Source organism: Macrosteles quadrilineatus, unplaced genomic scaffold, assembly GCF_028750875.1.
Source record: "Macrosteles quadrilineatus isolate MER2022 unplaced genomic scaffold, UCM_ALF_1.0 Scaffold_1__1_contigs__length_201487025, whole genome shotgun sequence".
Taxonomy (NCBI): Eukaryota; Metazoa; Arthropoda; class Insecta; order Hemiptera; family Cicadellidae; genus Macrosteles; species Macrosteles quadrilineatus.
The window spans coordinates 58,167,069-58,193,566 of NW_026542594.1; the positions used below are offsets into that span (position 1 = coordinate 58,167,069).

Genomic DNA, 26,498 nt, shown 5'->3' on the forward strand with positions numbered 1-26,498 from the left:
AATTCATGCTAATGACGTCATTTTGATTATATTATTTATGATCTAATCCGTTTCTGTTCTAATATCCGTGGAAAAATGCTACCTATCAGCTATTTCTTGATCTACGTCATTCAAAAGTCACCAGCTGTTCTTGTGCCTTTGTTTATGTGTTAAATACTGCTTCCATAGGATTACATTGAAACTTTAAGGGCCCGTGGGGCGGATTCCTAAGAGATATGTTTGACGCCATATAGATGTTGGCACTTACCGATATAGTATTTATCGCAAAATTGAAAACGATTGCTTCAGCCGTCTAGGAGGAGTTTGCGTATTACGAAATGCACAAGAGTCGGCGTATAAGATCTTCGCTCAATAAATATATCTGCATTTAAAATTAACATATCACTATAGTCCTTTATTAAGCTCGTCCATTGTACAATGTGATTATACAACTTTATGATGTAGTGAATTTTATGCCATGTTTATAGTTCATTGACCTTTATTTGGCATCAGATTTCCTCTATCAATAATTAGCTCTCCCAGCCGATAGACGCATCCTCGTACAGGCTATTATAATATCACACTAATAACCAACGTACTTACAATCTACTCTGGAAATGTATTAAAATTCGGTCTTATGTGATCGTTGATTAAAATGTAGTGTAAACGCTAACAAGAACAAGAAAAAGGTGAATATTTAGTACAACCTCTGGACAGAATAAAAGTAGGTATAGTTGAAATATAAGTTTTTTTTTATTGAATTAAAACACAAATAAAAGTGTTACAAATAAGAAGTAAAACAAATAGTTTCAAAGGTAAAATTTAAGGGTTTGCAAGACAAAATATCATAGCCTTTATTTTATTTAGGCTCTAAGAGTCTAGAGCATATGCGTTTTGCACTTATGATTTACATGAGTGACTCTAAAAAAACATGAGTGACATTTGGTTGAACATCATCAATGTTTCAAATACAAAACCAATCACCTTCAAAACAAGCTTTTCAACTGTTTTCTCGCGTTTGCCGTTTTTTAGAAAAAGTTAATTTACAAAAGTTACAACAAAAGATTTTTGGGTAGAGTAAAAATTCTGAAACTGCCCAAATAAATTCATCATATATGTTTCTATATTGTATTAAAGTTTGATAAAGTTCTGACTTTTAGTTTACATTGTGCGAATTTACCAAGTCATAAGATGGTTTTTGATACTCTAAAAACAGGGAGTTTTTACCTTCCGATTGTCATAAAAAATTTCCTAAAGGAGCTAAAAAATTGTTGTTTTCACAGGAATACGTAGAATGAAACAACGACAATTTATATATACTACGTGTTTTTCTAAGTTAGTTTGGTTACTTTTCTGTAGAGCTCCAAACTCGAGTGTTTATAAACTTTTTTCTCCGACAGTAGTTTTTATACTAAACCGCATTTAGAGTAAGTTTAAATAAAACAAACATGTTTCGAAAAACATTTATTTGGAACCCTAGTTAATCTATTAAAACATATAACTTATTAGATAAACATGTAAATAATGTTCATTTTCAATTTCGCTACGATTAATTAAATTGTAAAGTCAATTCGTCTTCCTTAGACATTCCCTCATTTTCAATTTAGGTACCTAACAAACTTTTTCATATCATGTACGAGCAATCCATATTAAACATTTCCTCAATGAACTTCAATAAAAAAACTCATGATAGATATCATCTGTTGACCATTATTGTTGTGATGTGTTAGTCACTGGGATCGTGGAACGTTAATACTAATGATGGAATTGTGGAAAAGCGCCCATTCAGGCGGTGCTTCGACGAAAAAACATCTAAACGGTCTTGGTATTTCCTCTCAAAGAATGGAAACGTCTAGGGTGAAAACATGGTTTGCGTTTTGTTTTTGGGACAGCGGATGTTTTAGGCGATTAGTGGAGATTACAGACAATAGAGGCAGAGAGAGATAGCTGGAGAATGTGTATGTTTAACTGGGCACGTACATCGCAGTATCACCAGCAGCTGCTTGCATTAATTGACCTTGACCACCACCCAGGAGTTTTCTCACTGATAACATCGAAGTAGGTCTTATCTTATGGGTTATTAGGGCCCAAGCAGAGCTTAAAGATTTGAACCACAAACAATACTTTACTTTACTTTAATACTTTTAATTGAAAAAATATTTATCAAAACAAATGCATAAAAAAATTTCTTAATTAGTGCAATTTGCAATAATTTGAAACAGTTTTCATTTGGTTGTTATTTACCCAAATTTTTCCATTATTAGAGAGAACTATTTTAAAAAAGAAAGGCGTGAAAATGAGGTTGTCGAAGACCATTGTTTAACTAATTGGGTTTAAAATATTCTGAGAAGAATGTTTATTTGTAAAATAAAGCACTTTATTAATTAATTCTATAAAGACAGAAAAACATTGGCATTACCTCAGAGTAGTACTAAAACATTATTACTCTGATGCATTACCGATGATTATGGGCACTAATTACATCTATGGACAGTGTCATTACAACTACACTGAAACATTAGAATTTATTTTTTTACAAAAAAAAAAAATGCTAACGACACTACTTAATTTTTTTCCGTTTTTACAAATAGGAGTACCGATTTATTTGCTTTATTTAGTATCTCTTTACATGCTCTGCACAGTAGTCTGGCAGATGTAACACCATGTATAAATATGTTGAATTCCATCATTATGTGTATCATTCTAACCTTGTTAAGCCTTTTTGTTACAAAGACTTAAAACTAGATGCAATTCTCTGAACCCTTCACATACTGTGCAGCTATTTATACATATGAAGACCAAAAAACTATGTCGTATAAGTCAATTCTGATATCTTCAACGATTAAGCGATAGTTTGCAGAACAATAAATGTTTTTAAACATGACTTAAAATTGTTACAACAAAACCTTTTACTTACACAAATAGAATCTACAACAAAACTTGATTATACGCAAATGCTTGATATACAGTTGAAAATTTTACATTTCCTGATAAAACACATTCCTTGTGAAAAAAAAAACATTTCACTTGAATTAGGTAACAGCAGACATTCGCTAGTTGTGGGAAAAAATAAATATAATTTAACATTAAAATTTCAATTAAATTAAATTTGAAACTACCTGTTTGTTACAACAACCGGAAACAACTTCAAATATTTAGCGTTGGTTACTAGTACACGATTATAACTTAATAGTTCAGCTCAAATAAACCACGACAAATTCATTTTCTTTTCATTTTTCAAATGATTTATTATGGATTCTCTTACGGCGTAAACAAACATTTTCATACTCTATACAAATAAGTAATTATCTCTTTAAGACGTTTGCCAGATAATTTTAGTATTGTTATTGTCAAGGTTAATACTTAAACCATCTTTTAAAAATAAAAATAAGTTATTTTACTATTGACTGTAAATAAATTGTAAACAATACCAACACTATATTTAAATATATATATACATCTATATATGAATGCGTGTGTATTTAAGTGTGTGTACTTGGAAATATGAATACAAAAATATTAATTAAAAACATCAATTAACAAAACAAATAACCATTAACGTTGCTGGTGACGACGTGTGTTTAAACGCCTTCAATCTGAGAGACGCAACAGTTCTAGCGTTTTGGAACTTCCGATCTGATCACTAGAGTTTTGGATCTTCCGACCCGACATACGATCGCAAGATCCAAAATGAAACGGACAGTCTATTTCATAAGATTACTTTAAGAAATAAATTTGTACTTCTAGTTATGACTGTACTTTTGGATCTTACGATTTTGGAACTTCCGATCGGCAATATTTTCTTTGGATCTTCCGATTTTGGATCTTCCGACCCGCTAAATAACCTTTGGAACTTCCGATTTTGGAACATCCGATCGGCAATATAAACGTTGGATCTTACGATTTTGGAACTTACGATCGGCAATATTTTCTTTGGATCATCCGATTTTGGAACTTTTGAAATACTCCCGTTGAGATGACTGCCTTCTGCTATCAAGGGCTCTTTAATGCAGTTTCCCCAGGCTTGATCCATCATGTTACCTATCGTGTCTCTTACTTCATTGTGTCTTCTTATTATCAGACCTCCATTTCGACATTTTAGAGCATGCTCTGTACTGAACTCATTTCCGCATCCTTCCCATTTTGATGGGAGGTTTATTGGTGTTTTCCCATAACGTAGACCAAGTGCATCTCTAAATTCTTGTGGGGACATGTCCAGATTAAGTTTCTTCAGAGGCAAGCATGATAGCCAGCATCCATGTTTTGCTCTAGGTCCTGCATTGCGCATTATAATTTTCTGCCGTTTTTCTGAGAAAGTTTCGAAATGCTGACTGAATAATTCTTCTTCCATGGATTTCTTTACTTCTCTACATGACTTATTATTTTTTTTTACAACAGTCGGCATAATTTTAATTTAATTTAATGATCATTTTTTAAATTTAATTTAAATAAAATTTCTATACTTTCCTTAAAATACAACTAATTCAATATCTGAAGTGAACTAATAAATTGCAAAATCAGCACAACTAATTATCAAGAAAGAATAAGTGACGTCAGAGCCAACTTACACGCAATCTCCAACACACCAGTTTTTCCACATCACCACCAACTCAACAAACACATCAGCAAACTTGCCACCAAGACAGACCGACAAGTGACATACACTTACAACCTCAGCATCTGACCTAGGCACTCTGCCTACCTACACAGAACATCTGCTTACATTGACATGGCACTTGATTGTCAGTTAATCAAGCACAAAATATTAACAAAAAGTCATTTTATTTCATTCAGAGATTTTAACTTAGGTACCTGAGGAATCAGGCTCTCTATATGACATAACTTCTAATAGATATTTCAGGCTACTAGTTATTTCAAACCAACAAGGGAAAGTGCCTCAATACCCATGCGGAACCTGTAATATAGGAGTAAAATACAAAGGAATCCAATGTAATGGGAGTTGCATATTATGGTACCACTCCAAATGTCTAAACTGGACTGACCAAAAATTTAAGAAATTAACAACAAAAGAAATAGAAGAATGCAAATGTACTTAGTGTTACTTTACTAGCAATAGCCTACCCATTTATAAAACCTTATCTGTAGCCCACACTCAGAATCCCAAAAATATCCATGATAAAGTAGTTAACTTTAATACAGAAGAAAGCAACTTAGAAACCTCTCTTAACTTGGCTGCCGAGGTTGGTAATGCTCCCCTAATAAAGAATAATACATTGGTACAAGAACTTCAAGCCATAGCACTCAAAAATGAAGAACTCACTTCTCAATTTATCTTTGAAAAAAAGAATGGAACTGAGTTACTATTTGAAGAAAAATTAGAAACTTTGCAAAGTGAAATTGAAAGCTTATCACTTTGGAAAAACAAGCTTTTTGAATTAGTAACCAACATGGAAAACCAGCTCCAGTTTGAGAAACAAAAGCTCAAGTCCCTAGAAAACACTTTTGAGGAGTTGGACAGAGAAAAGGAAGAGACAATCAAAGAGCTTAAAAGAAAACTATGTGCGTTTTATGTGATTATAATGATTTATCACCCAATTGGTTCAATGTGTTAAAAAAAATTGTTATTGGTAGTGCCAAATGACCAGCTTGCTTCGAGGGTACACAAGGCTTCCTGTCTCACAACTAATGCTCTTAATAGTGTAAAAACAATGCACATACCAGATGACAATAAACCAAAACAACCTGAACATGTTTTTTTAGAGCAACGCCTAGACAAAAGGACAAAGTTCAAAAAGATGCCTGCCAGCTACAAGACAAGAATATTCATCAATACTCAAATACAAGAAAAAATTCAAGACATAAGATCAAAATAATGCACCACAATGTACGAGGGCTTTCCAAAAAAGTTGAGAGACTAAATCACCTACTAAGCGAACTTCACCCCACGACTGTAATATTAACAGAGCATAGTCTATCATCAAAAAATTTGAACCAAGCAAAACTTGTGGGTTATAATTTAATTACTGATTTTGCCAGAGAAAACCACAGACTAGGTGGGGTTGCCGTCTATGCTGATGAAACAGCTGATGTAAAATTTGAGCCAATTGATATAAGAGATAACTGAGATCAGTGTACAGAACTTATCTGTGAATGTGTATTGGCAAAGATACGACAAAAAACATGACCTTTTACTTACTAAGAATCTATAGACCTCCAAACGGACAAGGCAAAACATCCAGTTGATATGATATCAGCAATACTGTCCACACTGCACGCAGAGAAGGAGAAGGTTATTATGGTGGGTGATGTGAATTTTGACAGACTGATTGAAAATTACAGTAACACTCTATTTGAAGAAGAATTGTCAACGTTTGGAGTTGGACTCATACGACTGCCTCTCCCAGCTACAAGACTGACCAGCACAACAAAGACATTGATCGACTGTGTATGTACCAACTTCCCTGAGAAGTTAATGAGCTTTGAAGCTAAGCAAGGAGGGTTATCTGACCATACCTGGCCTTAATTTTGGCATTCACAGAAATACCTTCCTTGATTGTGAATAAAATTGTGTAGTATATCATAAGCCATACTCTGCTCAACATCTACCAAACCAAACCAAACTCAGTATGTTGTGATGTGATGTACACAATCAATAAAAGTCACCCATCTTTAAGTCCAATGGAAATAAGTGTGTGAAAATAATTTTTTGAGCGGAGCGAGCGAAGCGAGCGAAGCTCTTATACGTCGACTTTTATGCATTTCGTAATACGCAAACTCCTCCTAGACGGCTGAATCAATCGTTTTCAAATTTTGCATGGTGATAAAGACCATATCGGTGAGTGCCAACATCTATATAGCGTTAAAAAAGTCTCTCAGGAATCCGTAGAAAAATGAAACTGAAAATCACATTTTTTTAACATTAGTCTTATGGGTTGCTAGGTAACCATGTTGGCTGAATTAAATAACAAGTAAAAAGTAAACAAAAGATTTGAAGTTTTAGCATGTGCTCATAATAAGCCAACTACCCACAGTATACTAGGAAATTACAAATACAGTACAAAAGGAAAAACATCACTTGTTAATATTGAGCAAAGATTATACTTAAGATTACTCGATACATTGTAGTCAAGGGTAGCAGTGCGAAGTCTAGGATCTGTTTATGACGAATACATTAAGGTATCTGCAATCCTAAAATGCTATGGGAAGGGAAGGAAACAGGTCCGTGACGTAGGAAGTAGTGAAGGAAGTAGTATAGGCAATCATAAAATGCTATGGGAATAGAGGGAAACAGGTCCGTGACGTAGGAAGTGATGAAGGAAGTAGTAAATGCGAGCAGTCCGGAGTGTGGGGACTGTTTATGACGATAAGATTAGGGTATCTGCAATCCTAAAATACTATGGGAAGGGAGGAAAACAGGTCCGCGACGTAGGAAGTGGTGAAGGAAGTAGTCAAGGCGAGTAGTCCGGAGTGCGGGAACTGTTTATGACGATTAGAATAAGGTATCTGCAAGCTTTAAGTGCAATAGGAAGGGAGGGAAACAGGTCCGCGACGTAGGAAGTGGTGACGGAAGTAGTCAAGGTAAGCTGTCCAATGGTATGTTGTGGTATGGGCAATCCTAAAATGCTATGGGAAGGGAGGGAAACAGGTCCGTGACGTAAGAAGTGGTGAAGGAGTAGTGGTGAAGTGTAGTCTAGGCGAGTTGTCCGGATTGTTGGAAATGTTTATGACAATTAGATTAAGGTATCAGCAAACCTAAAATGCTACGGGAAGGGAGGAAAACAGGTCCGCGACGTAGGAAGTGATGAAGGAAGTAGTCAAGGTAAGCTGTCCGGAGTGTGGGGACTGTTTATGACGATTAGATTAAGGTATTTGCAATTCTAAAATGCTATGGAAAGGGAGGAAAATAGGTCCGCGACGTAGGAAGTGGTGAAGGAAGTAGTCTAGGCGAGTTGTCCGGAGTGTTTGAAATGTTTATGACAATTAGATTATGGTATCAGCAAACCTAAAATGCTACGGGAAGGGAGGAAAACAGGTCCGCAACGTAGGAAGTGATGAAGGAAGTAGTCAAGGTGAGCTGTCCGGAGTGTGGGAACTGTTTATGATGATTAGATTAAGGTATTTGCAATCCTAATGCTATGGGAAGGGAGGAAAACAGGTCCGCGACGTAGGAAGTGGTGAAGGAAGTAGTCAAGGCGAGTAGTCCGGAGTGTGGGAACTGTTTATGACGATTATATTAAGGTATCTGCAATCTTTAAATGCAATGGAATGGAGGGAAACAGATCCATGACGTAGGAAATTGTGTAGGATGTAGATGTGTGGATTTATGCATCTCCAATACTACGGTGCTTTCAGAGTGAACTAATGATTTTCCCCGAGCAAAGCTCGGTCCCCAGGTACTATAATCAAATGACGACACTAGCTTGAGGTTCGTGACATATGAAGAGGTTAAGGAAGTAGTAAAGGTGAACAGTCTGGAGTATGGAAACTGTTTATGACGATTAGATTAAGATCACAACGTTCCTAAAATGCTACGGAAAGGGAGGGAAACAGGTCCGCGATGTGGGAAGTGGCGAAGGAAGTAGTAAAGGCGAGCTGTTCGGAGTGTGGGATCTGTTTATGACGATTAGATTCAGGTATCTGCAATCTTAAAATGCTATGGGAAGAGAGGGAAACAGATCCGCGACGTAGAAACAGGTGAAAGAAGTAGTAAGGTGAGCAGTGTGGAGTGTGGGAACTGGAAACCGTTTGTAGCAGTTTTAATGTATCTGCAATGCTGAAATGCTATGAGAAGGGATGGAAGCATGCCCAAGACATAGGAAATTGTGAAAGAAGTAGTAAAGTCTAGCAGTACGGACAGTGGGGATGTTTGTTGCAATTAGATTAACGTATCTAAAATACTAAAATGCTATGGAAAGCGATGAATACAGGTCCACGACGTAAGTGGTGAAGGAAGTAGTAAAAGCTGGCAGTGCAGAGTGGGGGAACCGTTTGAGCAGATGGATAAATGAATTTGTAATACTTAAATGCTATGAGAAAGGAAGGAAACAGGCCAATGACGTAGTAAATGGTGAAGGAAGTAGTAAGGCTAACAGCGCAGAGTGTGGGAACTGTCTTTGGCAATTAAATTAATGTATCTGCAATCCTAAAATGCTATGGGAAGAGAGGGAAACAGGTCCACGACGTAGGGTGTGGTGAAGGAAGTAGTAAAGGTGAGCAGTGTTGAGTTTGGGAATGGATTAATGTATCTGCAATGCTAAAATGCTACGGGAAGAGACTGTAGACTGTAATATGTTAAAATGATTACGAAGCACAAATCGATACATATATTCGATACATGCAATCGTTTACAATCGAAATTTACAACTGAGTTGACAACAGCTGATTTTTACTCCATAGAGGCTAAAAACGATTTTTACTCCCTAAATATTAAAAATGCTACTTTAGACCCGCAGCGCATGCATGAAAAAATACTGTTTTTACTTCAGTTAGACAAAAAAAATATCATATGAACCCTTGATGACTCCGCTCAATTTTGTGGATGCCTCTGCGAACGCCACCTAGTAAAATACCATATTTTATAAACTATAGACTTTCAAGGTTCGTTCATATTTTTATTTTTGTTGTGTTGTCATACATGTTGGGTTTACTAGGGTAAAGTCATTCTTACAATACTAGAAACAGGCTAAACATATCAATGCCTATTCACAAACTAGAGTTTTACAAAAAGAAAACAACATATGCTGGAGGAAAATTTTATAATAATTTACCAGATAACATTAAAAAAGAAGTTAGTAATATTAAGTTAAAAAAATTGCTAAAGAATTTTTTTTAATTTCAAGACCACTGTATTAATTGGAAAAATTTTAGTATGGTTAGTTTTTAATGTAGTCTTATAAAAATATTTTGAAGCAATTCTATGTGCTAATTTCATGTACAATAATGAAAAAAAGAATGTTTGAATAGAATAAATAAAACTTTGTGGGTTATTTAGTTAGAATAATCCTTGATCAACCCATTATCAAATTGTAAGGTGATTAAAATGGTCTTGAGTTTCAAAACCACTACAAAGAGTGTTTCATCGGATACATTGTTTATATTTATTTAAATTTAACTGACTAAATTAATTCAGTGGAAAACATCATTTGTTTCATTTTACGGGTGATCACAGGTTGTATCAAGCTGGTGCCAACAGTACAGTAAGAGTATGTTCACCTGATGTTCCATTGGTGTCAGATGTTGACAAGGATTGATTGTTATAACTCCCCAGTTGTTTTTTTCTGCCGGTTATCACAGGTTGTATCAAGCTGGTGCCAACAGTAGGGCACTTGTTTTTTCCGCAGGTTACCACAGGTTGTATCAAGTTGGTGCCAACAGTACCCTTACTTGTTTTGTTCTGCAGGTGATCACGGGTTGTATCAAGCTGGTGCCAACACTACAGTACGTTCCTCTGAGGTTCCACTGCTGTCAGATGTTGACGAGGCTATCCAAAGACACTGATACGTACATCCCTGTGCTGCCCTTCATTGTTGAGGTAGAGACAGGAACTTGTATGGATTAAAACTAAATGATATCATTATTGATAAGTTCTTTTAGAAGTATATAGGATTATGGGATGATCATTTTCAAGAGTAAACTTTTTAATTTTTATTTAGGCCTACCTATAGTTTGAGTTCATTTCTAGTAAAGGAGTAATTCCTCTTTCTATCACCTAGTGATGGTCAAAACCAGAAATTTCGAATCTCAAAGCCGAAACTGAAACTTAAAAAAATTATATCCCGAATCTCAAAACCTAAACGCAAAACTATTTACTTAGCTGGTTACAAAGGTTAAGGCTACAAAAAAAAATACAGGTAATAATAAAATTTTAGTATGCAATCAAATTGAAAGAGATCGACTCCTGACACTGACATAATAACATAAATATGTGACAGAAAACCCCAAAACAACATAATTTCACACAATTATTACACATAATTTAACAACTCCTGACACCAACATAAACATGAATATTTGAATAATTCAAATAATTAGCTAAGTAGTTGTTAGTGTATCCTATGAACATGCAGGTCACCAATGACCGTTTTGCTACTTTTTGTTAAAATAACCTTCCTCTCTATATCCCTGTTGTAAGAAAGACTTAGTAAACAAAAAGTATGGCTTTTATTCATTCAAAATTACAACCATGTTTTAGTTAAGAACAAATACAATATTTACAAACAAATCAAATAATAAATATTATCAGGTGATAATGTTCACATCACCACATTCTCCCCCACTATTTTTCAAGGTAGGTATAGCATATATAATCCTTTAGATATGACGGAGGCTTGACATTCCTCTTTGGACGTAGTTCCCCCACAGCCGTCTCTGAAGTTTGAGTCTGAGATACCGTTTCTTGAGTTTCATTTTGAACTTCATTGTGGTCAATGTCTGAATTTATATTTTCAACAATCTCTCTCTCAGTAGTGTTGTCTTCACGAGGTAGATCACCAGGAGGTAGGCCAGCGGGTGCAAGATGTCTCAGGGATACTTGTGATTCTGACCCATCTCTTCTTCTGACGAGAGCGTACTGTGGATTTGATTCCAAAAGTTGAACTGGCTCCAAAAGGTCATCATATTTATTAGATCTTACAAACTTTCTAAGCAGGACAGGACCAGGAGCGGATAGCCAAGATGGTAAGGAGTCTCCATTGGTAGTTCTTCTGCTATGTATAAAGAATCTTTCGTGCGGTGTGCAGTTTGTTGCAGTGCATAAAAGAAATCTGACTAAATGAAGAGCCTCCTGTAATACTTCTTCCCATGCAGCAACTGGCAGGTTGTGGTTTTTCAAAGCTAGTAGGATGGTTCGCCATGTTGTTCCATTGAAGCGTTCAATCTGAGAGTTAACTCTAGGGTTATAAGGTGTTGTATGACTTGTTGCTACTCCGTACTTGTGAAGCAAGTCAGTCAGCTCTCGCGACATGAAAGATGAACCTCTATCTGAATGTACAAAGGACGGGGCTCCAAACATAAAAAATAGATCTGAAAAACATCTGATAACTGTTGCTGAACTAATGTCCTTACAGGGGTAAGCAAATACAAAACGAGAATACTCATCAACCATGGTTAAAAGGTAACGGTTTCTGGTTGTTGATGGAAGAGGGTCCTTAAAGTCAATATTTAGACGTTCGAAGGGAGTGGTTGCCTTTATCAATTTGCCTTGGAATTGGTGAAATCTTGGCTTCACTTCTGCACATGTTTGACAAGCTGACGTCATCCTTTTTACATCATCCAGAGTGTAGTTTAGATTTTTAGTTCTAATCCAATGAAACATTCGAGTGACTCCCGGATGGCAGAGAGATTTGTGTAATTCAAACAACTTGGCATTATCCCAGCGAACCGCACATGCCCGAGAGAGCGTATCTGCTTTTACATTCTCCCTACCAGGTCGGTACACTATTTTATATTGATAAGGTGTTAGCTCTAGTCGCCATCTCATAACTTTATCGTTCTTGATTTTGCTTGTATGCCTCTTGTCAAAGATAAATGATAAAGCTTGCTGATCCGTGTATAATCTGAAGTCTCTTCCGATAAGAAATGGTTTCCATTTTCGAAGGGCTTCGACAATGGCAACGGCTCCTTTTTCAACAGCTGAATCCAGCTTCTCAGATTTGTTTACAGTCCGTGAGAAAAAAGCAATCGGCCGATTATCTTGACTCAAAGTTGCTGCCACGGCTATGTCAGATGCGTCAGTCTCCACTACTAGTGGCTCTTGCCCATTCCTAGGAGTAATTACTGATTTTGCAATGTCAAGTTTGAGGGCTTCAAAATCTGCAACCGCTTCCTGTGACAAAGGAAAAGAATTGACTTGTGTCAGGTTTCTTATTTTATCAGAAAACCGATGTATCCATTTTGAATAGTGAGCGAAAAATCCTAGGACTCGCTTTAGTGAAACTTGGTCTTTGGGCACAGAAAGTGACAGTAGAGATTCTAGCCTTATGGGAAACTAAATGTCCCAACAAGGTTATTGAAGACTGGTTGAACTTGCTCTTTTCGTTGTTGATTACAAGTCCATACCTAGTTACAGCATCTAAAAATGTTCTTAGATTCTCATCATGATCCTTTCCACATACGGTCAAATCATCCAGATAGGCATACACTCCATCCAGTTTTTCTTTTCTAATGATTTGGTCCATGGTCTTTTTAAAACATGCCACCCCGTTGGTTACACCAAATGGGATTCTTCTGAATTGAAAAAGACGACCAGCAGCCTCAAAAGCAGTGTACTTCTTCTCTTCGTCAGAAATTGGTATTTGATAGTATGCTTGCTTTAGATCAATGGCACTAAAAACCTTGTTTGTCGCTACAGTGGATACTAGATCATCTATGTTTGGTAAGGGATAGGCGTCTAACAGAGTAAATTTGTTTATCGTTTGCGAATAGTCCACACACAGTCGCTTGTAACAACTTCTAACTTCTCCCTTTGTCGTTTGTAACAACCAACACTTGTGCACGCCAAGGTGACGAACTAGGTTTAATGATCTCCTCAGTCTGTAGTCTTTCCATTTCTTGTTTTATAAATTGCATATCTTCATCTGAGTAACGTCGTGATTTTGTGGCTATTGGCTTACAATCTAGAGTTAAATTGCAGAATAGTTTGGGTGGTTCAACTTTGGCACAGGAGCACACCAACAGAGGAGGTTTCTTACCTCCAAACCAAACCTGTATACTTGAGTGGAGTTTCATGATATCATGTCGATAAGCACGTCAGTACAAAGATCTTCAAGAACAGTCAACTTAAAATTGTTGTAATTGTGATTCAACAGATTTAGGTTGATTTTAACAAACCCGTGGACGTTTGATTTCATATTAGAAGCAGCTAGTGATACTCATTATACATTCACATTGCTTAGTTCAAATTAGCTGTTTTCATTATACATTTTAATTTTGTTTAACTGAACAAACTTCAAGTTTACAAAGCTTGATGTACTCCCGGTGTCTATTAAGTAATTTGCTTTCAGGCCATTCACTTTAGCTTCAACTGTAGAGTCCTTCAATACTATTATGTATTATGTGTTGTTGCTATTAGTGCAGCTGATGTACTGGACGTCTTCTGTTTTACTTTAAAATGTTGAGTTGGATTACTTTTACAGACTCTCGCATAATGCCCTGTCTTGTTACATTTCCCACAAGTTGCTTCTCTGGCTGGACAGTGATCTCTAGAGTGTCTGTCATGCCCACAAAAATAACACTTGCCATCAACATTTTTAATAGCGGAAACAGTCGCTTCTTCCTTTTGTTGTAGTGGGAATTCTTACTGACAAGCTTGCTTTGCCAATTCATTCGTTGCACAAGTTTGCATTCCGTACATAGATTTTGGATAGCTCTCGACTTGAGCTTGAGCCATTTCAAGAGCTCTAGACTGTTCCACTGCTTCAGCTAGGTCTAAAGTTTTATTTTCAAATAGTCTCTGTCGTATGTATGATGAGGCTAAGCCATTGATAAAAGCATCACGAATGTAGTGATCCCTGTATTGAATTGCATTATTAACAGCTTTAAAAACGCAATCTTGGCTCAAAAGTTTCAGTTCCGACACATATTTGTCAATAGTCTCACCTTGTTGCTGTTTTCTAGTCATTACTAAATATCTTGAGAATTCATTCTGTTGTTTGATGTAAATTGAGTTAAGAACTCTCAAAGCGTCTTGGTAAGTTTCAGATTCCTTGATAAATCTATAAGTAGTAAAAGATAATCGATTAGTTAGTAGTTTCAGTTTGTCCTTGTCTTCAACGAATTCTGTCATGGTTAGAAAGTCTTCGAATGTTTGTAACCAGTGCGTCCATTCCTCTGAGGCAGTTGGAGATTCCGGGTCAATTTGCAATTTGTCTGGTCTAAGGAATTTCTCCATTGTAATGGATAAACTAACTGAGTTTATCAATGAATAATAAATTGTTGTAAGAAAGAATTAGTAAACCAAAAGTATGGCTTTTATTCATTCAAAATTACAACCATGTTTTAGTTAAGAACAAATACAATATTTACAAACAAATCAAATAATAAATATTGTCAGGTGATAATGTTCACATCACCACAATCCCTTAGACATTTTTTAAAACAACGATATATCGTTCCATAGCACTGAAAGGGTTAACCACTTTATAGAAAAAAATTTATATTTGAAAAAGAAAATGGCGGTTGTATGAGTTATTAAGGACTTTTTATTGAGGACAATTATTTAAATATGATATTTAGATATGTTTCGTACTCAGGAACAATATTGGTAGTGAGTTCCGGGACACCTGTATATATTCTAAGGAGTTTTAAACACTGTCTTATAGCTTTTCATTTATCTCCTGTTTGAATGAAGGCAGCAAAGACTTAGTTTTAGTCTTAAAATAACTGTTAAATTACGGGTTTTTATACGAGATGTCAATCATTCAATCAAACAAGTTTAAGCAATTCATAAGCCTCCAATGAAGGCAAATATGAATTTTTCTGAAATTTGATTACAGTTAAAGATCAGTATCTCAAGTTATAACTGTGACTCGCCTTTGGCTCGCGGTTTTGTTTGGGGGTAAATAGAAAAGGGCCATGGCACAAGACCTGCAATTGAGCCAAATTTCAGATCTTTAGCTAATCTAGAAGTGGGTAAAATTGATTTAGACCGATGCATCTGTAGGAATAACATTTGGGGGGGATTCTAATTTTCGTGGGGGGGGAGTTATATTTGTAAAATGTCACTTTTAGAAAAGGGCGCAAGATCAACAATCATGCCAAATTTCAGATATCCAGTTAATCTAGAAATGTGTAAACGTGATTTAGACTTATGCACCTGTAAGAATAACATTGGGGGGATTTAATATTTGGGGGGGGGGGGGTTGTAAATACGATAGGGGGATAAAACCTTAAGTAAACCAGAGTAAATCTATAGCATGAACGGACCATGGGAACGGGGACTTATGGTGGTTTTTATGGGGTAAATGTTTTCTCCATAAGAATAACATGGGGCTCGTAAAAACTTTCAAATGTTGACATTAAACCTAAGTTTTGGGGGTTAAGGAGTAAAGTTACGAAAAAACACGTATCGTGTAAAATTTAAACTAAAGTAAGGAGAATACAAAGCAATAATAATATTTGCAAAAAGTAATGATTTAAGTATGAAAAAATAGCGAAAACCGGTAAAAGGTTGAAATAAATTTACCAAATTTTGAAAGTAGGGAGTTTTTTGAACCCGAAAGAGTGCGATTTTCGGAAAACACTTAAGAGGGTTTTGTAGAAAATTTAATTCCTGTTCCTGGATATTCTTTCAAATCTTTTCTAGCTCTTACTGTTTTCGAGCTAAATCCGTTTGAAAAAAACGTGTTTTATCGTTTTCAGAGGTCCGCCATTTTGGATTTTTGGCGGGGTTAAAATTTGAAAATGGGACTTTTGCAAATTTCACCGTTAATATAAGATCCCCTACAACAATAATACCAAGTTTCAAGTCTCTAGCACGTTTCTAAATGGTTCAGATGAGCACACCAAAGTCGACCACTTTCAATGTTATTCTCCATAAGAATAACATGGGGCTCGTAAAAGTGGCAAAAAACCTTCAAATTTTGAGATTAAAATTAAGTTTTGGGGGTCAAGGAGTAAAGTTACGAAGAAACATGTAATGAGTAAAATTTAAAGTAAAGTAAGGAGAATACAAAGCAAAAATAATTTTTGAAAAGAAAAATTATTTAAGTATAAAAAAATGGCGAAAACCGGTAAAAATGTAATAAAAATTTACCAAATTTTGAAAGTAGGGCGTTTTTTGAAGGTGAAGGAGTGCGATTTTCGGAAAACGCGTAAGAGGGTTTTGTAGAAAATTTAATTCCTGTTCCTGGATATGCTTTCAAATCTTTTCTAGCTCTTACCGTTTTCGAGCTACATCCGGTTGAAAAAAAAGTGTTTTTTTCGTTTTCAGAGGTCCGCCATTTTGGATTTTTGAGGGGGTTAAAATTTGAAAATTGGACTTTTGCAAATTCCACCGGTAATATAAGATCTCATACTACAATACTACGCAAATTTGAAGTCTCTAGCACATTTCTAAGCGGTTCATATGAGAGTACCAAATTCGGTATTTTTCAATGTTATTTCCCATAAGGATAACATGGGGGGGAAATTCGAAATTTCGGGGGGGTTAAAATTTGAAAATGCGACTTTTCGGATTTTTTCCGGGGGTTTAGTCACTAGACCTACGACCACCGAAGATTTCAAGTCTCTAGCTCATCTAGAAGTGGTCTAGAATTTGTATCCCTTAGTTACATATGCGGGATTATAGTATTTAGATATAGTTATTTAGATACGTCAAATGTTTTGGTCTAAGGATCTTTAGTGTAATACTGGCTTTCATTTAAGCTATTCGTAGAGTTATCTCACCCTTGTTGTGGGCTCTTGTGGTGGACGATCTACTGAGAGAGGCTGATAGGAGAGATATGGACCTCCAAGCCTTTGCAGACGACCTAGTGCTGACTGTCAGAGGAAAACATAACATGCAGCCACAGTGAACAACCTCACCCAGACAGCCGTTAGCTTCATTGAGGGGTGGTGCTCCAAAGAGGGGCTCACAATTTAACCCTGACAAAACAGTGATAATCTCCTTTACGAGAAGGAGAACAAACCTAACAGCCCCGAAAATTCAGGGGAAAAGTGTGAAACTTGTGAAGGAAACAAAATACCTTGGAGTTTACCTGGACCAGAAACTGACCTGGAGCAGGCATTTGGACTATGTACTTGCAAAAGGAACAGGAGCTTTTGGTGCCTGCAGAAGAACCTTTGGCAAGAAATGGGGACTGAGTCCCAAACTTATACTTTGGACTTATGAAACCATAGTCAAACCAATGGTTACATATGCAGCCTTAGTATGGTGGCCTAAGGCAGAGCAGACAGTAGCTGGCAGTAAACTGCAGCAGCTGCAAAGGCTAGCGTGCTCGGGGATCTGTGGGACCATGAAATCCTGCCCCACAGCTGCAATGGAGGCAATACTCGACATGCTCCCACTAGGGCTGGAAGTCAAGAAATGTGCAGCCATATCTGCCCTAAAAATGGGAAGCAGAGGCGAGCTGAATCTACAGAGGCAGTCTGGTCACCTGTCCATCCTAAGGGACTTCCCAAGCATGGACATGGAACTAAGTATACCAGACCTCATGACAAAGGAATACGACTTCGAGATTCCTTACCAAGTTGCTATAGGAGGAAGAGATAACTGGCAACAGTGTAACTTCAACTTTGATAGAGCATGCTTGGTTTATTACACCGATGGAAGTCGGAAGGATGAGAGATCAGGGTTGGGAGTGTATGGTAATAAAACCAAAATATCCCTGGCCTTGGGCAGAACAACAACAGGATTTCAATCAGAGGTCCTGGCGATTGAGTGCTGTGCCAATAATATTCTTGGAAAGAATCTAAGAAAGGGGAAAACCCTTATTCTCTCTGACAGCCAGGCAGCATTGAAGGCGCTGGGGTCATGTGTGACACAGTCACGAACAGTAAAAGGGTGCAAAAATACCCTCAAAATGTTAGCAGAGCGGAACCAAGTCAAATTGTCTTGGGTTCCTGGACATTCGGGGCATGAGGGGAACGAAAAAGCCGATGCATTGGCCAGGAGGGGTGCGGAGGACCAACTGTCAGGACCAGAACCCTACTGTGACCATAAGCTCAGGAGTAGCCAAAGTCCAAGACTGGGTCAAGGCTCAAAAGGCTCTGGCCTGGAGGAACTACCCAGGAATGAGGACGTCTAAATTACTAATTGACCCCACTGATAAAGGATGGAAAGGCTTGCTGAGCCTTAAGAAAGGGGACATTAGTCTACTAGTAGGAGTGTTAACAGGGCACGGTCCTATCAGAAAACATCTCAGGACCATAGGTAGGTCACAGACAGACCTCTGCAGGTTCTGCGAGAACGAGGTAGAAACCTCAGAACACTTATGGCTGGACTGTCCAGCGTTGGCCCAAAGAAGGCTTACATCTCTGGGGAGGTTATTTCTGGAACCAACAGAGATAAGGAAGCTGGGTGTCTTTCAGCTCCTGGGCTACTTGAGAAGCCCAGGGCTGTCAGAATGATTTAAAGAGTGCTACAATAGGTCTCCAGGCCGAAGTAGCTAGGGGTAGGCTATTACCCCAACCCCACAAGGAAGAAAAAAAAAGCTATTTGTAATTCAAATCGGACGAGTTTCAAGCAAGCGCAAGGTGAACAGCCAAAATAAAATGTATTTTTTATAAGGACTTTCGTTGATTAAAAATCAATATCTCCAGTATCGTTCATGTTTTTTATATGTTTTAGACTAACAATAATCAGTAAATTATGGGCTTTAATTTGATCTATTAGTTATTCAAATCAGACAAGATTTTTCTGAACTGTGAGCCTCCAAACAACGAAAATAAAAAAATATTTCAGGTTTTGTTTTTAATCAACGATCCATAACTCCAGTTCTATTCCAGTTAGTTTATAACATTTAGTATCAAATTATTTATTAAATTATCGGCTTTCATTTGAGCCAATGATCATTTAAATCCGACAGGTCAACGTGAATCATTTAAACTCCAAAGTCAACGCACGAGACAGTCTCCGGGGCCACGTGGAACCCCACTTGTGGTGGGGGGAGCCTATTGAGCGCCGGCTCGTTTTCAGCGCTGTACTCTCGTTGCAGGGCGCGATCCAGTTAGGCTATATAAATCGATGGTTTTGACACATCACTACCTTGAACTACAGGGTGGGGCAGAGTAGACTCCCTGATTTGATCGGTTAACTGTATAAAAACCATACAAGATTATTACAAAAGCTTTTTATTTCTGAAATCTAAATACAATGCCATTTATTTTTCATTAAGTTTTAAAAATGATATCGTCCAGGTGAAGACCTTGACGAGCGATGCACATATTCAGCCGTTCAATGAAGTTTTCAAAAACTCTACGCAGCATATCTGGCATTATTCCAGTGATAACATCAACAATTGCTTCCTTAAGGGCTTCCAAGGTCCTTGGTCAAACTTTGTAAACCTCAGTTGCAGATTCGGTCGCCCGTACACTTGTAATCCATTTCCTTAAGGTTTTAGTATCGGGAACACTATCATGACAATTCAAACCAAACCGTCTACGAAATGCACGCCACCACACTATCCTTATTTTTTAAGAACGTGTTTTGACTACAAAACCACGATGCTCGCCAGTTTACGGCATGGTGACTACTAACAATGGCGTCTTTCCCCCCACCACATGAAACCTCTCCCACTCCGCTAACTCGCGTGCACGCTCTTCAGCGACTGATTGAAACTAGGGAGTCCACTCTGCCCCACCCTGTTTACTAATTGAATATGTTAATACCCTGGCCGCAGCAAACTGCAGACGAAACAAATTTCTTTGTCTGATTAGATAGATTTGTACTAAATTATTTTACAAACAAAAGTTTTTTTTTTAATCAAACGTTAATAGTACGGGATGAAATCAACAAATTGTCCAAATTAGATCAATAAATATCCATAAACAAGAAAACTCTAACAGTTTTCTTTTCCTTCATAAGATTAACATGACACATAAATTGTAAGGTTTTCTTTTAATTTTTTATGTTACCTTTAATTGTACAGTACAACAACACTTCAGTATAGACAGGGTGTCCAGCGACCGGGAGATCCGGGATTTATGCATGAGTTTTTTGAACCCGGAAAAACCAGGAAATATGCTGTGTGAATTTTGAATTTCTAATGGGAATTTCCAATTAATCATGATTGCAGATGAGGACAATGATTTTTCTTTGACTGCAGGAGACGATGATGATGTTTCCGCTACCGTGGGAGATATTCAGGATTCAGGATTGCTGTAACCACAAGTGGCAAGGATTACACAAAATTGCGGGAAATGATCAGAATTTTGCCACAATCGCAGATGACTTTGGCTATGTCCAAATGACCGCGGGAGATATTCAACATTTTACCGTTACTGTTATTTTTACTGTATGGAAGGTGTCCATAATGTTTCCGTGATCGCAGGAGAGTATTATGATATGTAAAAGGCCGCAGGATATGTTCATGGTTTTGTCGCAATGGCGGAAGACAAAGACAATGTTATACGACCGCAGGAAATGATCAGATCAGAAATAGGCCATGATCGGGGAATACGATGGTAACGTTTCTGTGACCGAGGGAAACGATTATCATGTTTCCGTTACCTCTGAGCAATATTAGGATCTTTGCGACAGCTGTAGATGATCATGATATTACATTGAATTTGACTTGATCGATAAATTCAGGATGGCACACTTCTAGTTATAGTAAAGTTTTCTTTTGATTTATTTTTTTAATATCTTCAGCTACCTTTAATATGGTATTTATTTAATATGTTTAGAAGGGCTTAAAACTACATTGGTTAGTAAGAATCTTTCATGGCTGCATTAATTTTTTTTTAGGCAACTTAAAAAACAACCCACTACTCCAAAATACATCCTTTAAGGAAGTACATAAAGTCAGGGTTTGGAGTAGTAATCCAAGCAGAAATTTTGGTAAAATAAAAAAAATGGTATTGGTATTGAGAATAGATTTTTCAGTTATTGGTTTGGAGAATCGAAAACACTTTGGTGTTGATACATTATTTATTTTCCTACAGTCACCCGACAAAGTTGGCTTCCTTGTATTGTTTATAGTACAGAAAGCTGCTAATTGCTGCATATTTATACTTTGCCGTACGGTTTATACTTTGCCGCACATCAAGATTCCAACGAAAGAACACAAAACAGCGTGGTTCTATTATGCACGTAATCCGTGTACGCTTGGAAATAGGTTGGCAACACTTAAAGATAATAATACTATGAGCAGGTGATTGACTATTATAACTAAGATTTAACTTGTCATTTCGTGTTTATAGTTTCGGTATTTCTGAACTTTCTGGACTTTTCTTTTAAACGTTTTTAAAACATTCCTACAATCTTAATAAACAAGAAAATACCTTTAAAGCATTTTTTTAGCCACAAAAAACCACTTCAAATTACAAAAACATAAAAAAAAATAGCGGAGTGATACGGACCGAGGGTACTACTTTCTCTAGGGCACCATTTCCATTTGTGTTGCCAGCTGAACCTAAAAACGTGTTGTATAGTCTTTGAAAGACTAATTATTTATATGCTTTATAGTGACTGTAGGAAAAATATAATGTGTAACACGAGTGCAAAAGGCCTTAGCTGCACTCGAGATCATTCCGCACGAGCCGCAGGCGAGTGCGTAAACATTGCTCTCGTGTGCAGCAAAGTGCCACTTTGCCCACTAGTTACACAAATAACTATTTAATGATTTATTCATAAACATCAGGTTAAAGTTCAATTAGTTTTTAATTTTCTGATTATAATATTTAATCAGAGTAAAAATTAAAAATTGCATACTTGCATCAGGCTATTATTACAGTAATAAAAAATGTTGTTCATTTAACTGAGTAAACTTTTTTTGAGAACTAAAATAGTGAACTGTGTTAGCACTAAACAACCTTGGAAAGTTGGAAAGTTTTATATGAAAAGTACGACCTGAACTACCTACTTATGATTTTTTTCTGGTTGGCCTGATGGACACCCTGTGTACAAAATTATTCGTTTTTTTTTCAACTCTACACAATGGCTGTAATGAAAATTGAAGATTTTGATGTTCTATCGAAGAAAAAAAAAGTTAATAAACCAATTTGAAACATTAAAAACCCTATAATACTCTGTTCCCATGACCCGATCTTGCTGGTTTGCGAACTCATTTAAGTTTATCCCACCTTACACCTTCAAGCCAAAATTTAATCAAAATCAAAACAAAAGTATCAAATCAAATCAAATATATTTATTTCCATTCGGTACAATAAAGTACAATAGGATGGGTCAGATTGCAATTTACAAATTGTCATTGTGGTGATGTGAACATTATCACTTGATAATATTTATTATTTGATTTGTTTGTAAATATTGTATTTGTTCTTAACTAAAACATGGTTGTAATTTTGAATGAATAAAAGCCATACTTTTGGTTTACTAAGTCTTTCTTACAACAATTTATTATTCATTGATAAACTCAGTTAGTTTATCCATTACAATGGAGAAATTCCTTAGACCAGACAAATTGCAAATTGACCCGTGCTGTGTTCAACCAACTGTTTCCTAATTTCTTTTATTTATCATATGACTTTGTTTACATTAATTTGTTTTTGTTTTGTTTCACTGAAAAAAGCTAACTCACAATAATTTGCTACAGAATAAAAATTTGTATTAAAACATAGATCAACTTTCTTTTCATAGTACATAGCAGATGGCGACGAGGAACTTTATTTTTGAACCCTTTGATGATAATGAAGAAACATGGAACAGCTACCTAGAAAGACTAGAAATAGCTTTTGTATTCAACAATATTTCTGAGGAAAACAAGACAATAACACTGCTACATGTTATTGGAAAGAAAACTTATGGAACACTTAGAGATTTGTTACAACCTAAATTGCCTACGGAGTTTTCGTATAAAGAATTAATTAAACAACTCACCAAACACTTTTCACCACCACCAAACGAAGTAGCAGAAGCTTTCAAATTCCACAATAGACGTCAACAGGAAGGTGAAGACATACAGCACTTTGCAACGGAATTGAAAGGATTGTCAAGATACTGCAACTTTGGCAACTTTTTCAACACAGCATTACGAAATCAGTTCATACAAGGATTGAGAAATGAAGCGATTCAAGCCAAATTGATCAGCGAATCGGTCTCAACTATGGACAAAGCACTGGAGCTGGCAACTACACTCGAGAAAGCCTACCAGGATGCAGCAACACTACACCGTGGTGATAACATATCAATTGGAGTTGACAAAGTAAGTAACAACATCCATCCTAATAAAGTTTGCTACAGATGTGGAAAATCACATACAACACCTTGTCCACATATCAACACCTTTTGTAATTATTGCAAAAAAATTGGTCATATTGCTAAAGTCTGTTTGTCAAATCCAAATGCAGTGATAAAACTACCAACTAAAAAGTTTGGAACTATTTCTACAGCTAAAAATGTTAAAGCTGTACACAAAGAGTTAAATCTAACATCCGACACAGTATGTGTCCATGATCCCACACACAATGTTGTTGATATTTTGTATAATTCCAAAGGTTCAAATGATAAGATCTTGCTAAAAGTTAATCTTAATGACCGACCAACTACAATGGAATTAGACACTGGGTCTGGAGCGTCAATCATGTCGCACTATAACTTTAAAAGAATGTTTCCAAGCCACAGACCGTTGCAACCAAGCAATGTTATTTTCAGAGATTACAATAAACACTGTTTTTCTCCAATAGGTAACTATGGTAAAAGTTAACTATCATGGACAGACCAAAGTTTTACCTCTATACATTGTGGAAGGAGACCGTGATACTCTATTTGGTAGGGATTGGTTGAAACAAATAAAAATTGACTGGCAAGAAATCAACCAACTGAGTTCCAAAAATAACTTGGGCTTGGAAAATCTTTTAAAACAATATGAAAATGACCTATTTGTTAAAAACATAGGCAAACTTCAGGGATTGGAAGCACAACTTTATTTAAAACCCGATGCTAAACCAGTTTTTAAGAAAGCTCGATCAGTTCTTTTTGCACTCATTCCTAGAGTGAATGAGGAACTTGATAGACTCGAAAGAGAAGGTATTATTTCTAAAGTAGATTACAGCAGCTGGGCAACACCAGTAGTTCCAATAGTAAAGGCCAATGGTAACATACGACTGTGCGGTGATTTCAAAGTCACACTCAACCCATCTCTTCTTGTCCCTGAGTACCCAGTTCCAGCAATTGAACAAATCTTATCTAAAATTGGTAACAGTATCACCTACAGTAAAATTGATGTATCGGAGGCTTTTCTTCATATGCCCATAAGAGAGTCGGATCGTTATTTGTTAACAATAAATACACACAGAGGTTTGTACCAATATAATAGATTACCATTCGGAATATCTGCAGCTCCTACTATTTGGCAAAAAGCAATGGAAAAAGTTGTTGAAGGGATAGAAGGGGTACAAGTCTTTTATGATGATATAGTTGTTTCAGGCACCACTAACGAACAACATCTTAGCCGTTTAAAACAGGTATTTGAGAGGTTTAAGCAGTACAATCTTAGAATTAATAGACAAAAATCAAGCTTTATGGTAAATGAGATTGAGTATTTGGGGTATAAAATTAGCAACAAAGGGATATACAAAACTCAAAAACTAACTGAAGCTATTGACCATTTGCCTCGCCCTTCAAACATACATGAAGTCAGACACGTCCTTGGTCTGATTAATTACTACAGAAGGTTCATTCCAAACATAAGTGAGAAATTATATCCTCTTATAAATCTCACCAAGTCATCTACGAAATTCTTTTGGTCTGAGGACTGTGAAAGAACATTCCAAAACATTAAAGAGGAAATGAAATCAGACATATTTCTTACTCATTTTGATCCTAACTTACCACTCATCTTAGCTACAGATGCAAGCCAGCATGGCATCTCAGCCGTTCTTTCACATGTTTATCCGGATGGGTCTGAAAGACCTATTGCAATGGCATCACGAACATTGAACTCCTCGGAAATGAAGTACAGTGTCATAATGAAAGAAGCATTAGCCATCTACTTTGCTGTAAAACGTTTTTATTACTTCCTGTATGGCCATCACTTTACTCTTTTCACCGACCACAAACCATTGACATATATATTTGGTGACAAAAAAGGTATACCAATTCTAGCAGCTACTAGATTACAAAATTATGCTGTTTTCCTCCAAGCCTTTAATTTCGACATCAAATACAAATCTACTGATGAAAATGCCAACGCAGATGCCTTATCCCGTTTACCTTCAAATATTTGCCAAGATGTTAACCAAATAGACAACATTGATGTTTTTGAAATACAACAACTCCAAGCCCTTCCCGTTTCAAGCAAACTAATAGCAGAAGAAACTCAAAAAGATCAGGAACTGTCAGACATCTATGAAGCTCTTAATGAAGGAAAGCTCATAAACCATTCAAGTGAGTTCAGAGACACTGAATCAGAATGGAGCTATCAAATGGGGTGCTTATTTAAAGGACATAGAGTTGTAATACCAAAATCATTAAGAAACAAAATTCTTCAAGAACTTCATGAAGCACATATAGGTATGGTTCGGATGAAAGCTTTAGCTCGCTCCTATGTCTGGTGGAAAAATATTGACCATGATATTGAAACATTGGTTCGAAATTGCAAAAATTGTCAAGAGCATCGTAATGATCCAACCAAAGTACCTGTACATCCATGGTCTGCTCCTGAAAAACCTATGGAGAGAATTCACGTTGACTTCGCTGGACCATTTATGAACAGCTACTTTTTAATTATTGTGGATGCGTACAGTAAATGGCCAGAAGTTATTCCAATGAATTCTACAACTACAAACAAAACCATAGACTGCCTGCGAACATTCTTCAGCAATTTTGGCATTCCACATATCTTGGTTTCAGACAACGGTCCACAATATAGTTCTCAAGAATTTAAAAACTTCTTAGAACTGAATGGCATATGCCATAAACGTTCTGCCCCATATCATCC

At 36.5% G+C, this 26,498-nt stretch overlaps 1 protein-coding gene across 3 annotated transcripts in view; it reads left to right on the forward strand.

Moving 5' to 3' along the window:
- The window catches only part of LOC128983208 (nucleolar complex protein 2 homolog), a 182,470-nt gene that overhangs the window by 121,672 nt on the left and 34,300 nt on the right, over positions 1–26,498 (forward strand). For all 3 annotated transcript variants that reach the window (XM_054402415.1, XM_054402416.1, XM_054402417.1), the window contains exon 10: positions 10,340–10,471. In XM_054402415.1, coding sequence (XP_054258390.1) covers positions 10,340–10,471 — 132 coding nt within the window. The remainder of the gene's footprint in view (positions 1–10,339; positions 10,472–26,498) is intronic.